This window comes from Oncorhynchus tshawytscha, linkage group LG05, assembly GCF_018296145.1.
Source record: "Oncorhynchus tshawytscha isolate Ot180627B linkage group LG05, Otsh_v2.0, whole genome shotgun sequence".
Lineage (NCBI taxonomy): Eukaryota > Metazoa > Chordata > Actinopteri > Salmoniformes > Salmonidae > Oncorhynchus > Oncorhynchus tshawytscha.
In genome coordinates this window covers 9,798,713-9,815,587 of record NC_056433.1, presented here as the reverse complement: position 1 = coordinate 9,815,587, position 16,875 = coordinate 9,798,713, and the positions used below count along the sequence as shown (strand labels likewise).

The 16,875-nt window shown below is 40.7% G+C and overlaps 1 protein-coding gene across 15 annotated transcripts in view; it reads right to left on the bottom strand.

Moving 5' to 3' along the window:
* Positions 1 to 15,488, bottom strand: part of LOC112249826 (MAP/microtubule affinity-regulating kinase 3-like) — a 117,736-nt gene extending 102,248 nt beyond the window's left edge. For 14 of the 15 annotated variants that reach the window (XR_006083343.1, XM_042321437.1, XM_042321440.1 and 11 more), the window contains exons 1-3: positions 12,686 to 12,811; positions 2,195 to 2,386; positions 1,648 to 1,701 (exon numbers count right to left, since the gene is read on the bottom strand). Coding sequence is in view for 14 of the 15 variants with exons in the window: in XM_042321437.1 (XP_042177371.1) it covers positions 1,648 to 1,701; positions 2,195 to 2,386; positions 12,686 to 12,796 (357 nt within the window). In the remaining variant the exon portion in view is untranslated. Of the gene's footprint in view, positions 1 to 1,647; positions 1,702 to 2,194; positions 2,387 to 12,685; positions 12,812 to 14,800 lie in introns of those variants that run through there. The other variant, XM_042321441.1, reaches the window with a different exon arrangement.
* Positions 15,489 to 16,875: the final 1,387 nt, after the last annotated feature.

Here is a 16,875-nt window from a genome sequence, read left to right as displayed (position 1 = left end):
AACAAAACTACAGTTTTGGCAAGTCGGTTAGGACATCTATTTTGTGCATGACACAAGTAATTTTTCCAACAATTGTTTACAGAAAGATTATTTCACTTATGATTCACTGTATCACAATTCCAGTGGGTCAGAAGTTTACATACACTAAGTTGACTGTGCCTTTAAACAGCTTGGAAAATTCCAGAAAATAATGTCATGGCTTTAGAAGCTTCTGATAGGCTAATTGACATCATTTGAGTGAATTGGAGGTGTACCTGTGGATGTATTTCAAGGCCTACCTTCAAGCTCAGTGCCTCTTTGCTTGACATCATGGGAAAATCAAAAGAAATCAGCCAAGACCTTGGAAAATAAAATGGTACACCTCCACAGGTCTAGTTCATCCTTGGGAGCAATTATCAAACTCCTGAAGGTACCACGTTCATCTGTACAAACGATAGTATGCAAGTATAAACACCATGGGACCATGTAGCTGTCATACAGCTCAGGAAGGAGACCCGTTCTGTCTCCTAGAGATGAATGTACTTTGGTGCAAAAAGTGCAAATCAATCCCAGAACAACAGCAAAGGACCTTGTGAAGATGCTGGAGGAAACAGGTACAAAAGTATCTATAGCCACAGTAAAACGAGTCCTATATCAACATAACCTGAAAGGCCGCTCAGCAAGGAAGAAGCCACTGCTCCAAAACCACCATAAAAAAGCCAGACTGCGGTTTGCAACTGCACATAGGGGCAAAGATCGTACATGTTGGTCTGATGAAACAAAAATAGAACTGTTTGGCCATAATGACCATCGTTATGTTTGGAGGAAAAAGGGGGAGGCTTGCAAGCCGAAGGACACCATCCCAACCGTGAAGCACGGGGGTGGCAGCATCATGTTGTGGGGGTGCTTTGCTGCAGGAGGGACTGGTGCACTTCACAAACTAGATGGCATCATGAGGGAGGAAAATTATGTGGATATATTGAAGCAACATCTCAAGACATCAGTCAGGAAGTTAAAGCTTGGTCGCAAATGCGTCTTCCAAATGGACAACGACCCCAAGTATACTTCCAAAGTTGGGGCAAAATGGTTTAAGGACAACAAAGTCAAGGTATTGGACTGGCCATCACAAAGCCCGGACCTCAAAATTATAGACAGTTTGTGGGCAGAACTGAAAAAGTGTGAGCAAGCAAGGAGGCCTACAAACCTGACTCAGTTACACCAGCTCTGTCAGGAGGATTGGGCCAAAATTCACTCAACATATTGTGGGAAGCTTGTGGAAGGCTACTGAAACAATTGACCCAAGTTAAACAATTCTAAGGCAATGCTACCAAATACTAATTGAGTGTATGTAAACTTCTTTCCCACTGGGAATGTGATGAAAGAAATAAAAGCTGAAATAAATCACTCTCTACACTATTACTCTGACATTTCACATTCTTAAAATAAAGTGGTGATCCTAACTGACCTAAGACAGGGAATTTTAATAGGATTAAATGTCAGGAACTGTGAAAAACTGAGTTTAAATGTTTTTGACTAAGGTGTAGGTAAACTTCTGACTTCAACTGTACACTGCAGTGGAGGCCTAATGATATCCCAGTCCTCTACAACCAGAGAATGGAAAAGGATGTGCAGTGTCCAATAGGGAGACAAGACAGGTTTTTCTTTTACCTTTTGAAGGCTGGTAGGATTCAGCTGTGTCTTGTCGATGATTTTGATGGCAACCTGTCAAGAGAGAGTAAAGGGGGGAGAAGAAAAAAAATCACTTCACATAGGAATTAGCATGCCCATCGGCTGGCCACTCAATAATAACAAACTTGTTTCTCAGATTGCCACGGTGCCATTTTAGAGTGTGTAAAGCACTGCCGCCTCTAGGAGAACTGAGGGCTGGAGGGGGTCTCAATACAATTTGCCTCTAGCTTGTTGCTTCAGTAAGTTTAGTACATTTAATACAATTTCCCCAACTTGCATTTTGTTTGTTTCGCCAACAAACAAAATGCAATTACAGTGACTACTGTTACGATTGGTACAGAGTGTTGCCCCTTGACTTGTCAAGTACAGCAAGGGTGAGGTGGCTGGTATCAGCTAAATCTACTAACCAACATTGTACTCAAAATATATATATTTTTTTTAAGCAAACAATTATTGCTATCTATTCTACTTTAGTGTATTCTACCCTAGCCAAACAAATGAGAAAATGTTCCTGCTGCTGTCTCACCTCTCGGCCCGTGAGGATGTGACGCGCCAGCTTGACCTTGGCAAAGTTGCCCTTTCCGATGGTTTTGAGCAGCCGGTAGTTGCCGATGTGCGGTTGCTCGTCGGCGCACGAGGCAATGGAGTTCCGGCAGCGGGCACCTGAGCGGACGGGCCGCGTGGTGACCTCGTTGCGCCCATCGGTGTGCGAGGTGTGCTGTGGGGAGGAGATTAGAAGAAGGTCAAAAGTCATTTGAAGTTGCATGTCAGAGAATATCGACTAAACAGGACATTGATCTTGTGTAGACACGCAGAAACATGGCACCTAAGAGCTTGACAATCAAATGCCAAAGCTAGAAAAGGTACATTTCATGAAGAATAATTGTGAGCTTGTTTCAGCAGTCTAAATGTATGTTTTATGGTAGTGGAAGAAGCACACTAGCACAATAACTCGATTCTTGGGACATATAAAATTTGTCTCACAACACGTGAAAAGCAAAGACTAGACAAATAATGAGGTAATCATTGATTTGAGTTTAATCCTGATTAAATGGAATCAGTTGAAACAAATTACAGGTTTATAAAATGTTCATGGAGCTACGGCCTTTCCTAAACTCTTTCCAAGAAAGAAGGAACAAGACTCTCTCTACTACTGGGATAACCAATGTTCCTGGCCTGGAGGGCATTGATCAGAGCTCAACTTGTCAATAGACATTAAAACAATCACCGGAGACTGGGTTTCAATCCTCGTGAGCAACCTTGCCAATTTCTCCCCCAACTTGCCATCTCATTTCCTAACTGTTTGAATAAAGTGTTCATCGAGCTGATGTTTTGGGGAGAAAAAAAATTCCTGGTGGCATTATATCACCATTGGTAAAGATGGGAAAGGATACAAACGATTGGTGAATGTTTGACAAATGTTGTCCAGCCATTAGCATGAGTTGCTGTTCTGAAGGGAATAAAGTCCTGGTCGTAAATAATGATATCAGCACTGCCTAGTAATAACAGGGTATAGAAGAGATTGCTGAATGTTTGAACAACGCTGTAACGTCATTAGCATTAGGTGAAAAGACTGAGCAAAGCACTTGAGTGAGCGTGCGGCTGCACTCACAGGGAAACCTTCCAACAGTGTAATAACTCATCTGGAACAGACACTTATTTTAGAATGCAGACCTTGAACAGACTCAAAATAGCTTAAGAGCCAATGTCTTTAAAAATGGGACATTGGTTGTTAAAATTGACTGTATACATATATATTTCAGTAAAACATACAGTTGAAGTCGGAAGCTTACATACACTTAGGTTGGAGACATTAAAACTCGTTTTTCAACCTCTCCAAAAATGTCTTGTTAACAAACTATAGTTTTGGCAAGTTGGTTAGGACATCTACTTTGTGCATGACAAGTAATTTTTCCAACAATTGTTTACAGACAGATTATTTTACTGTATCACAGTTCCAGTGGGTCAGAGGTTTACATACACTAAGTTGACTGTGCCTTTAAACAGCCTGGAAAATTCCAGAAAATTATGTCATGGCTTTAGAAGCTTCTGATAGGCTAATTGACATCATTTGAGTCAATTGGAGGTGTATCTCTGGATGTATTTCAAGGCCTACCTTCAAACTCAGTGCCTCTTTGCTTGGCATCATGAGAAAATCAAAAGAAATCAGCCAAAACCTCAGAAAAAAAATGGTTCACCTCCACAAGTCTGGTTCATCCTTTGGAGCAATTTCCAAATGCCTGAAGGTACCACGTTCATCTGTACAAACAATATTATCCAAGTATAAACACCATGGGACCACGCAGCAATCATTCAGCTCAGGAAGGAAACACGTTCTGTCTCCTAGAGATGAACGTACTTTGTTGCGAAAAGTGAAAATCAATCCCAGAACAACAGCAAAGGATCTTGTGAAGATGCTGGAGGAAACAGGTACAAAAGTATCTATATCCACAGTAAAACGAGTCCTATATCAACATAACCTGAAAGGCCGCTCTGCAAGGAAGAAGCCACTGCTCCGAAACCGCCATAAAAAAGCCAGACTACGGTTTGTAACTGCACATGGGGTGGCAGGGTAGCCTAGTAGTTAGAGTGTTGGACTAGTAACCTGAAGGTTGCAAGTTCAAATCCCCGAGCTGACAAGGTACAAATATGTCGTTCTGCCCCTGAACAGGCAGTTAACCCACTGTTCCTAGGCCGTCATTGAAAATAAGAATTTGTTCCTAACTGACTTGCCTAGTTAAATAAAGGTCAAATAAAAATAAATTAAAAATGGGGACAAAGATCATACTTTTTGGAGAAATGTCCTCTGGTCTGATGAAACAAAAAAATAGAACTGTTTGGCCATAATGACCATCGTTATGTTTGTAGGAAAAAGGGGGAGGCTTGCAAGCCGAAGAACACCATCCCAACCGTGAAGCGCGGGGGTGGCAGCATCATGTTGTGGGGGTGCTTTGCTGCAGGAGGGACTGGTGCACTTCACAAACTAGATGGCATCATGAGGGAGGAAAATTATGTGGATATATTGAAGCAACATCTCAAGACATCAGTCAGGAAGTTAAAGCTTGGTCGCAAATGGGTCTTCCAAATGGACAACGACCCCAAGCATTCTTTCAAAGTTGTTGCAAAATGGCTTAACTACTACAAAGTCAAGGTATTGGAGTGGCCATCACAAAGCCCTGACCTCAATCCTATAGAGAATTTGTGGGCAGAACTGAAAAAGCATGAGCAAGCAAGGAGGCCTACAAACCTGACTCAGTTACACCAGCTCTGTCAGGAGGATTGGGCCAAAATTCACTCAACATATTGTGGGAAGCTTGTGGAGGGCTACTGAAACAATTGACCGAAGTTAAGCAATTCTAAGGCAATGCTACCAAATACTAATTGAGTGTACGTAAACTTCTTTCCCACTGGGAATGTGATGAAAGAAATAAAAGCTGAAATAAATCATTCTCGCTACTATTATTCTGACATTTCACATTCTTAAAATAAAGTGGTGATCCTAACTGACCTAAAACAGGGAATATTTACTGGGATTAAACGTCTGGAATTGTGAAAAACTGAGTTTAAATGCATTTGGCTAAGGTGTTTGTAAACTTCCGACTTCAACTGTGATAAAATATATATATATATATATATATTTTTAAGACCAGGTTAAAATACTGTATCTTGAAGTAAGGGCGGCAGGGTAGCCTAGTGGTTAGAGCGTTGGACTAGTAACCGGAAGGTTGCAAGTTCAAACCCCCAAGCTGACAAGGTACAAATCTGTTGTTCTGCCCCTGAACAGGCAGTTAACCCACTGTTCCTAGGCCATCATTAAAAATAAGATTTTGTTCTTAACTGACTTGCCTAGTTAAATAAAACGTAAAAATAAAATTTAAAAAAAGGAATGTATAGATGTGGATACCCATACCATCACCCAACAACAGTCTCAGAATCAATTCCATTTTCACAGCAATCAACCCAGGTATACATTGTCTTTCTAATGAGTTGTATCTTCACATACGCTCGATATCAATTCATTTATAGACTGACTAACTACTGTGCGGTTTTGCACTGCTATCAACTGATAAGGTCCGGATACAAAGATAAGCTCCAAACACAATGAATGTAAGATTGAGCCTCACTGTGAGGTTTAATTTTTCTCAGAAAGCCCTAATCACAGTTGAATCAACTAGTGCACTCTGAATAACTTCGGAATGGCTTAGTGTAAAAATAAGTTTAATAAAATACAAATAACACTTAAATAAATTTAATAATGAGATTTGCCCAAAAAAAAGGGGGTACTACGTTCTATGGAAAACCACACGTGTTGTATTAATGACAAGCAATTAGGGCTGTCCCAACAAACAAAACAAATCCTGGTCGATCGAGAGTTCTGTTCTTTAAACTAAATTAATTGGTAGAAATGTTTAAATGTGTATTTTTCCATATATAGACATATCCTACGTATTTGAATCAAATCAACTATATGCAATATACTTGTCCGATGCGTTAAGCGCTCTGTTTGAAGAAATAGTTAATACACACAAATGATTAGAGGGAGTCTAACCGCAATTGATTTGATTGTGCCGGGCAGGACTTAAACTTGCTGTGATTTGTAAAAAAAATGTTTTAATAAATTACAGCGAGTGACTGTGACTAGCACACACCGTCTCTCTCTTCTTCCTGCTGCAGCAACCACCACAAAACATCAGTGTTTATTACGCTGTCTCTCTCTCCTCCCTGCTACAGCGACCACCACAGAACATCAGTGTTTATTACGCTGTCCATGTTGCTGAAGCTGCAACATAATTACAGCCATTTCTGACTGAAAAGTTGTTACAGAAATCCCTCACTTGTTTCGGAAGAACATTTCCTAGTCCCTCAACCGTTGCTCTCTTTACATGACACATGTATCCATCGCATGCACATGACCAATAGGGCCTGACCTATAGCATATCATAATCACATCAATACATTGAACATATTCCAAATGCCTTAACACGTGACAGCAAATTGGATGCAGAGGATGTGACAAATTAAAACCTGTTGGGGATGCTGCGAATTTTCACAGCTTTTTGTTAAAAGTCGCGCAAAATTTCAACGTCCTGCTACTCATGCCAGGAATATAGTATATGATTAGTATGTGTGGATAGAAAACACTGAAGTTTATAAAACTGGTTAAATCATGTCTGTGACTATAACAGAACGTGTTTAGCAGGCAAAATCCCAAGGAAAACTGTTCACCAAAAAATATCCATCCGCCAGTCTCTGTATTGTCTATGGCAAGGGAAAATATATAGTGATCCGTTTACAATGCCAACAGCTTCCACACGATGTCGCCAGTACTGGCATTTAGATTGAAGTTCATTCTTGGTCAGATGACAAATAGGCACTTCCTGTTATCGACTACACAGGCGGAAGTTTGGAGAGAGACAAAATGGAGCATCATTTCCAAACGTGCTGCTATTGAATTCAGATCGCCCCGTGATCAATTTGATCGATTATTAACGTTTACTAATACCTAAAGTTGGATTACAAAAGTACTTTGAAGTGTTTTGTCAAAGTTTATAGGCAACTTTTTTTATTTAAAAAAAATGACGTTGCGTTTTGGAACGGTGCTTTTCCATGGATCAGACGGGCTTCATAAATGGACATTTTGGGTATACATGGACGGATTTAATCGAAAAAAAGACCCAATTGTGATGTTTATGGGACATATAGGAGTGCCAACAAAGAAGCTCGTCAAAGGTAATGAATGTTTTATATTTTATTTCTGCGTTTTGTGTAGTGCCGGCTACGCAAATTATTCTGTTTACGTCCCGTTTGGGTATTTCGGGGGTTGCATGCTATCAGATAATAGCTTCTCATGCTTTCGGCGAAAAGCATTTTAAAAATCTGACATGTTGGCTAGATTCACAACGAGTGTAGCTTTAATTGAGTACCCTGCATGTGTGTTTTAATGAAAGTTTGAGTTGTATCGAGTACTATTAGTTGTCACTCTGAATTTCCACTGATGTTGATCCCTGTACAGGGACAGCAGCCTTAAAAGGTTTTAACTTGAAACGGGGGAATGTTTTCTGGTTGCTCAGGAGGTAAAGGGAAGTCAGATGTGTGTAATAAATTTCACTAGTTGTGGAAAATACTGGGAGATCAAGAAAAAAAACAGTAAGTAGCAAGCGCTGCGTGGATATTGTGTTTGTCAAACAGGTGCTGTTATATTACAATATAATTTCTGACCGTTTGGAACAATGTAAACACTAAATAAATTAAAAGCGTACCAGAGTCAATTTAAAAACAAAAGTTTTACATTTTTGTAAAGCCTTTATCACAGCAAAGACTAAAAACATTTATTTGTAAATGCAATTGCAGAAATGGAACGATTTAGTTATTGTTTACGCTAATTATTTAAGGCTTGCTGTGTTATTTTAAAACTAAAATGCTTGATTGCATTTCAAATGATGAATGACTCGTATGCTGTGTGATGACATGAACGAATGAATGATACGGTAGCCTATATAAATATTGAAAAATAGGCCAAAGTAAGTTACCGTATTATGACTAAACAGCATACGCTCTTAGGCCTACAGCTCGATGGTAGTTACACAAGGCTGCTAAGTTAACTAATGATAATGACATTACTTATTAGAATGATGATAGCAATAATAACAATAAGAAGGAGATCAAGAATAAGAATAAGATCAAGAATAAGGAGGGTTATTTGTGTTTCAAATATTATTTGACAATTCGGAACAGCATAAATAACAACACTAAATAAATAATACTAATGAAAAAAATTAAGTGTAAAGCTTGTATTACAGCATAGCAAAGATTAAAAACATGTTTATCCGACATGAGTTGCGTGAGGCGTGCTGCTCACAGTATCAGTAGGCTATTAAACAAACACTCAAGCAACAGAAGCCGGATCTGTCTTATGTAGATATACAGTGCATTCGGAAAGTGTTCAAACCCCTTGACTTAACCACAATTTTTCATGTTATAGCCTTATTCTAAAATGTATTTAAATTGTTTTTTTCTTCCCCTCATCAATCTACACACAATGACAAAGGATAAACAGTTTTTTTAGAATTTTTTGCAAATGTTAAAAAATAATGATATCACATTTACATAAGTATTCAGACACTTAACTCAGTACTTTGTTGAAGCACCTTTGGCAGTTATTACAGCCTAGAGTCTTCTTGGGTATGACGCTAAAAGCTTGGCACACCTGTATTTGGGGGGGGTTATACTGATTCTTCTCTGCAGATCCTCTCAAGAGCCTCACTGCACAGCTATTTTCAGGTCTCGCCAGAGATGTTCGATCTGGTTCAAGTCCGGGCTCTGGCTGGGCCACTCAAGGACATTCAGAGACTTGGCTGTGTGTTTAGGCTCGTTGTCCTGTTGGAAGGTGAACCTTTGCGCCAGTCTGAGGTCCTGAGCACTCTGGAGCAGGTTATCATCAAGGATCTATCTTTCCCTCGATCCTGACTAGTCTCCCAGTCCCCTACCACCGAAAAACAACCCCACAGCATGATGCTGCCACTACCATTCTTCACCGTGGGGATGGTGCCAGGTTTCCTCCAGAAGGTGACGCCTGGCATTCAGGCTAAAGAGTTCAATCTTGGTTTCATCAGACCAGAGAATCTTGTTTCTCATGGTCTGAGAGTCTTTAGGTGCCTTTTGACAAACTCATAGTGGCTACCGTCTGGCCACTCTACCATAAAGGCCTGATTGGTGGAGTTCTACAGAGATGGTTGTCCTTCTGGAAGGTTCTCCCATCTTCACAGAGGAACTGTAGAGCTCTGTTCACCTCCCTGACCAAGGCCCTTCTCCCACGATTGTCTTGTTGGTACCAAACCTTCTATTTAAGAATGATGGAGGCTACTGTGTTCTTGAGGACCTTGAATGCTGCAGACATTTTTTGGTACCCTTCCCCAGATCTGTGCCTCGACACCATTCTGTCTGAGCTCTACGGAAAATTCCTTCGACCTCATGGCTTGGTTTTTTCTCTGACATGCACTGTCAACTGTCGGACCATATTTAAACAGGTGTGTGCCTTTCCAAATCATGCCATTCAATTGAAATTACCACAGGTGGACTCCAAGTTGTAGAAACATGATCAATGGAAACAGGATGCACCTGAGCTCCATTGGTGTCTCATAGCAAAGTGTCTGAATAATTATTTAAATAAGTTATTTCTGTTTTTTTATACATTTGCAAAATTTTCAAAAACCCTGTTTTTGCTTCATTTTTAATAGGGTATTGTGTGTAGATATTTTTAAAAATATTTTTTGATTTTTATTCATTTTAGAATGAGGCTGTAACGTAACAAAATGTATAAAAAGTGAAGGGGTCTGAATACTTTCTGAAGGCACTGTAGATGGATGATTTATAAAAAGACAGGCACATTTAACAGTTATAGACATAATTAAGTTTGGATTTCCTCACTTTTCTTAGACAATTAAGGCAAGGGCTGTTTTCTCTTCTCCTAACTCCACTGCTGCCTCCGCCACATTGGTCTCAACACCAATATGCTGGTTAACCTGGCTATTATGCACATAGCAACATGGTCCAGGAAAAGTCGCCAATTCAACAGAGCACGGATGTTTCAGAACCGTGACCACTATCAAAAGCGGGAGAAAGAGCATTTTGATATCAAATATTTGTATTAGTGTTGCACCATTGTCCTTAACCTTATACAATTTCAGCAGCACATCCTTTAGAGTGATGGACTGTACCATCCCCACAGCCTTCATAATGGATTAGTCCACTCAGACAGGCGCGAATCAGACAGGTGTCTTGTACACCATGAATAATATTACATTTTTTTGCTACTGCTCAACTAAAGAAATCTCAGTCGACCAACAGCCTATCGACCAAACAATCGACCATTTTCCTAAATGAGGTCAGCCCTACAAAACAATAAAAGGGAAGAGGTTAATGACCTTAATAGCAATAGTGGGTGTATGGTGAGAGGAGGGTTGGTAGTGGAGTGGTATCTATCCAACATCGATGTCCCAGCCCGGCAAAGTATCCATCAGCCCGAAGGGCTGTGACGCAGGTCCAGTTAGCCAAATGGGGCACAGCTGTACTATCCTGACAAGCACTTGAGATGGGTCAACCAAAACCAAGCACCTTTCTCAACCTCAACGTCCGTCAACAGTTAATGGATTCTTGCAGGGTAACTCTATATACGTATGTACCTAAACACGTAACTTTAGTAACAACATTGACATTCCCCATGTAACCACATGTTAATACAATCTGTTTAGTTCGGAGATAGCGACCTACAATTGGTTTCCAAGTTGTCGTTGGTTTCAGTGAGTGAGATTAGCACGATCATTGGAACAAAATAAGATATTGCAAAAAAAAAAAAAAAACTTCACTTCAGTCTCGGCCTACATTTAAGGAAACACGTCTAGAAACCATCGCAATTGTCTAAAGGGCCTTTACAGTAACATTGTGCCAACATTTTAGACACATTGCTGGGATGTTACCACAACGCTGTGAAAACACCCCCTTAGTTTGTGGTGTCTGCGTTACAGTGAGCACTTTCTATTTGTCTATACCCAAGAGTTTCATAAGACACAGTGACTGTTAAAAAAAAAATAGAACACTGTTCATGGAGGAGCATTTTTTGCTACTGGAGTGCACAGCAAATTCTGTTTCTACAACTACCGTGTTTAACTATTTGCTTGTTTTTACCCATCCCCCCTTCACAGATTAGCTTAAATGCAAATGACACCAACAAACTGGTCTACCTTTTATAGAAGCTAGTTCCAAAAGCCCTGAAGCTCAAACTGACAGAAAACGTGATTATTCTAACCTTTCAAAAGACAATCCAAAAGGCAACTATGAAATATAATTCTACAATGTGCAGTACAATGAGACCATAACAATAGACCTCTATGGAATACGGCCCTAAGAATCGAAGCGTCCTAATTTCTAGGACCATTACAGCGATGTAAACCCAGTATAGAGATGGATACAGTAGCAAACTTGAAAAATATGCTGATCCTCTTTGATAGCGTCAGAAGGCCCATCTGTGTGTTTATCATCCTGCCAAACCATCTCACAATTCCAAGTCTAACAGTAAAGCACAGACAATGACAGTTACTGTATTTCATCAGCGTGCTGCCTAATACCGTTACTGTATTTCATCAGCGTGCTGCCTACTACCGTTACTGTATTTCATCAGCGTGCTGCCTACTACCGTTACTGTATTTCATCAGCGTGCTGCCTACTACCGTTACTGTATTTCATCAGCGTGCTGCCTACTACCGTTACTGTATTTCATCAGCGTGCTGCCTACAGCTGTTACTGTATTTCATCAGCGTGCCGTCTATCGCTGAATCAACAACGTGTCCCAAAATAACAGACCAAGGTTGCAATCGTAGAGTGTCAAAGACTTGGTCAGGGATGGAATCGTATTGTGTCAAGTAATGGCTCCATTGTGAAAGGTTCTTCAATTCATGTCGTCATGAGTCAGACATAGCCTAATTATGTGCCGTGTGATCAAGGGGACTCATTTAAAATCACCACAGGGCCAATTTATCAACCTAGACTTGAAAGTGACAAGTCTGAGTAGCAAAATACAGGTTTTTGAAATCGTCTGTCTCTGTTGGTTGCTTACTCTCTAAAAGTGAGAGAGTAGGACCATTTACCATAAACGTGTCAAGGTCAGCATACAGTGGCCACTACGGGAAAAACATTCCTAAGCCTTGTGACCTCTCGACACAAATTACTGATAAGGCACAATGGAGGTCTTTATAAATAGGACGCACACAAATTCACAAAAAAAGCCCATTTGCACACATAATTCGTGTCTCTCCAAACACCAAAACCTTACGGCAAAACTAGTACGAACTCTGAGACACTTAAATAGCCCTATTGATACTTTTGCAATCGAGTTCAACTGAATAACTACGTTATCTTCGCCTAGAAAGTCTCTCTCGCGTAGTACTGTGGCGCATATTGAAAACTTCAAAATACCACCCCCAATAAAATGGGTCACTTCAAGAAGAAAACGAATACTTACTATGGTGATGCGGTGCCTTTTTACAGAGTGTGAGCCCTTCATCCTAGCATTGGCGATCTGAATGGCATCGGAGCAGGCTGCCTGTCCGGTTTTGTGCTGGTGACAGTTCATTGATCCAAATTGCGCTCACTGATGCTCAGAGGCGTGTGAACACATTTTGGGCACCTGTCGCTCAACTCCAAGGGGGTGGGCGCACAGAGCTTGTCCTAATTATAGTGTGTGCTGGTTGACCTATATACCCCAGAATGCCATGCCAACCAGTAACAAAGCAGGCATCTTTGTAATGTAAAGATTACACCTTGCACCAGCAGGTAAACTCACCTGTAGTTTCCCATGCTTAAAAATTATAAATGTGATGTGTATAAATGACAACAGGTGTGTGTCTTTCCAAATCATGTCCAATCAATTGAATTTACCACGATTTAATTTACTCCCATCATGTTGTAGAGACACCTGAAGGATAATCAATGCAAACAGGATGCACCTGAGCTCAATTACGAGCCTCATAGCAAAGGGTTTGAATACTTATGTAAATATGGTATGTTTGTTTTTTATGAATTTGCTCAAATTTATAAAAACCTGTTTTTGCTGTGTCAATCTGGGGTATTGTGATGTCATTATTGGGTATTGTGAGTAGATTGCTGCTGATTTTGTTATTTATTTAATCAATTTTAGAATAAGGCTGTAACGTAACAACATTTGGAAAAATTCAAGGGGTCTGAATACTTTCCGAGCGCACTGTATATTAGAGCTTTCTGGCCTGACTGGTGTCCCGTTCAAAACAACAGGGAACTTAATCTCGGAAATCTGACTTCAGTGTGTTGAAGACACCTGGAAACTTTAGAGAGAAAAAAAGCTTCTACTGGGAAAAATCATTTTTTTACAGTCAACCAACCCGGAATTCCAAGATGGAAACAGGCATCTTCCTAGAGCTCCAACGATGAGACCGTCTACGGGGATGCGGTCAGAGACCTGGCAGTGTGGTGCTAGGACAGCAACCTCTCCCTCAATGTCAGCAAGACAAGGAGCTGATCATGGACTACAGGTAACAGAGGGCAGAGCTGTTGTGGAGCAGGTCGAGAGCTTCAAGTTCCTCGGTGTCCATATTACTAAGGAACTATCATGGTCCACAACACACCAACACAGTCGTAAAGAGGGCACGACAATGCCTCTTCCTCCTCAGGAGGCTGAAAAGATTTGGCATGGGCCCTCAGATCTTCAAAACATTCTACAGTTGCACCATTGAGAGCATCTTGACTGGCTGCATCATCTTGGTATAGCAACTGCTTGGCATCCGACCACAAGGCACTGCAGAGGGTATGCGTATGGCCCAGTACATCACTGGGGTCGAGCTCCCTGCCTTCCAAGACCTCTACATCAGGAGATGTAAGAGAAAGGTTCTAGATATTTTTTGAAAGACTCCAAAATCCCAAATCATTGACTGTTCTCTCTGCTATCACTCGGCAAGCAATTCCGATGCACCAAGTCAAGAACCAACAGGACCTTAAACAGCTTCTACCCCCAAGCTATACGACTGCTAAAAAGTGAAATAAATAGTTAACTAATAGCTACCCAGAATATCTGCATGACCCCTTTTGCACTAACTCTTGACTCATCACATACACTGCTGTTACTATTTATTATCTATCCTGTTGCATAGTCATTTTATCCCTACCTATGTGTATATACTCGATCTACCTCAATCACCTCGTACCCCTGCACATCGACTCGGTACTGGTACCCCGTGTATATAGATAGACAAGTTATCATTAATTCATTGTGTTATTTTTATTATTTCTGGTGTTATTATTTTTCTACCATTTCCCTTTTTTTCCCTTTCTGCATTGTTTGGGTGGGCCGGTAAGCAAGCATTTCGCTGTTGTTTACGAAGCATATGACAAATAATAATTGATTTGACTTTCCGACCTGAAGTTCACTGACGTCATGTTTTGACCTCTTTTTTTCCCTCAATTCCCAGTTGTCTTGAAAGTACCATAACATGTAGACTATGACACCTAAATCGGCACAGACATAATTCTTACAAAGTTGGTCAATGTCAATTTTAGAGCTGAAAGGAGTAACGTTAAAGCCTAACTTACTTGAACAAATACTTACATTTTCAGTATCACGCTCATTGACAGTAGGTAGTGGCGTTCTGGTTGACATGTTAATGTCTTGTTCCACGAAGTGGTTCGGCGTTCTGGGTCTCCTTTTTTATTTTGTTGCACCTTAGCCCAACAGGAGGAAAGCAGGTCTACAAATGCTACTGAAGAACATGGATTTAACGCAACGCCGAAATTCCAGCAAACACACGCTGGAAGATGTCTAGACCACAGATTAATTAGGTAAATTGTCGAACCGCATTACTGTACAGAGGTGGGACAGATTGCGAAAAACACAACAACCCACAAAAGGTTGTCCAACAACAAACCATAACCCCGAGCTCCAAAATATTCCAATTCGTTTTCAGGGAACTAAAACGGAATAAACTGTATTCCAATAGTTCACGGGCTCTCTACAAATGCACAGAATGTCTAGTCAAGGAAAAAGGGGAGGGGAAGGGGTGTTAACGTAAAACCGGTCTCAGAATTTGCAGCCAGTTTTGGCGGCTTGGGTTACTATTGATTTTCAGCTTCCGACGCGCGCTGCCCCGTTTTCCGACGGTGCTGGTACCCCGAAAGACCCAAGTTCGGTTAAAGTCCTCCCCATCCCAAAAGTAAGGGTAGTTTTCTTGATTGCTATATCCAAGATGGCCGCCTGCTAACTGGAGAGTGCCAAACCAAACCCAATGCGTTGAGAGGAAGTGAGGAAAGACAGGGCTTTAAAGCTTATTGGAGCTTCGGTTGGGGCAGAGCTGTTTGTTGTTGCTAGGGTGATTACTGGAGAGAAAAATCTACCTGCTGCACAATACATTAAATACCCCTGCCTACCGTGCCTAGAGGCGTTTAGGTTGGCCCTACTGTCCCGTGCATGTGAAACAACTGAAAGCACAGATTGATTTGACTGTTTTTATGTTTAGTGCCACTCCATCTCTCTGATTCTGAACTCCCAAATCTATTCTCCTAAAATAAAAACTTTTTTGTTGTTGAAACAACTAAAAAACACTTTCAGTTAATTGCTTGCAGGATGGAGATTGGGGGTCTAATCTGAGACAAGTTCCATCTATATTGTAACAACAGTCATTCGGTCTCACATGCTTACACACACACTGCATCCTGTCTTGTGTTTCTCACATGAGCCGCACCTCTAGCAGTGCACTTCCTGTGTGGCCAGCACACACCATCAAAGGGTCTATTCACAGAGAGACACAGAGAAAATTAAGAAACACAGAGAGAGAGAAAACAGTCTGCGTAACAAAGTGGTGGAGGCGGAGCAAACAAGAAAGACAGGAAAAGATATAGGAAAAAAACAATTCTAAAGGAAGACTGATTTATTTCTAAAACACAGTTGGATATTGGCTTGAAATCCAAGTCTCTCTCTTTCTCTCTTCTCACCCTCTCTCTCTCACGTGAGAAAAAAAGCTGTCTTCTTCTCTCACCATGAGATGGTCTCCAGGGCAACAACGTGCAGTTTCGCCCTGGCTGTCACAGGGAGGGTACACGACCAGCAGAGAGGAGCCTGGGAGTTCACTCACATGTCACACTGACCCTACCTCATTAGCACAAAGGTATCTTTGTACATTTCCAGGGTGATCACACAGACACTTGCACACACAATATTATATTGTCTCTCTGTCTCACACTCAAAAGGCCTATCGAAAAGTTTAAGGAACATTTGACAGCAAAACACATTCATCACTCACCATGTTGCATCATTGTGAATCAATCAATCACACTGACTCTGGTACTGCATCTCATGTGAGTAGATTATAACATTCAAGGCCCTGTCTACCTGAATATGATTATTTTTTTAAGCCTAAAATTAGTATGATCCAAGTTCCATTTAATTTAAGTTAGATTTCAATAAATCTACAAGTGTAAAGTGGTGTTTATCCACCAGTGTTGAAGGATTCCAACCTACTGTATAGTACAACCATTTCTGTTGACAAAGTGTATTCTAGACAATGAAAAGCATTCCTTTTGGTAAGTATGTATTGTTGATGTCCACAATCTCTGTACATTGCATGGGTAAGACATATCTACCAATACTGGTACTAAATACATTTGATTACTACTGATTTGAAGTATGCA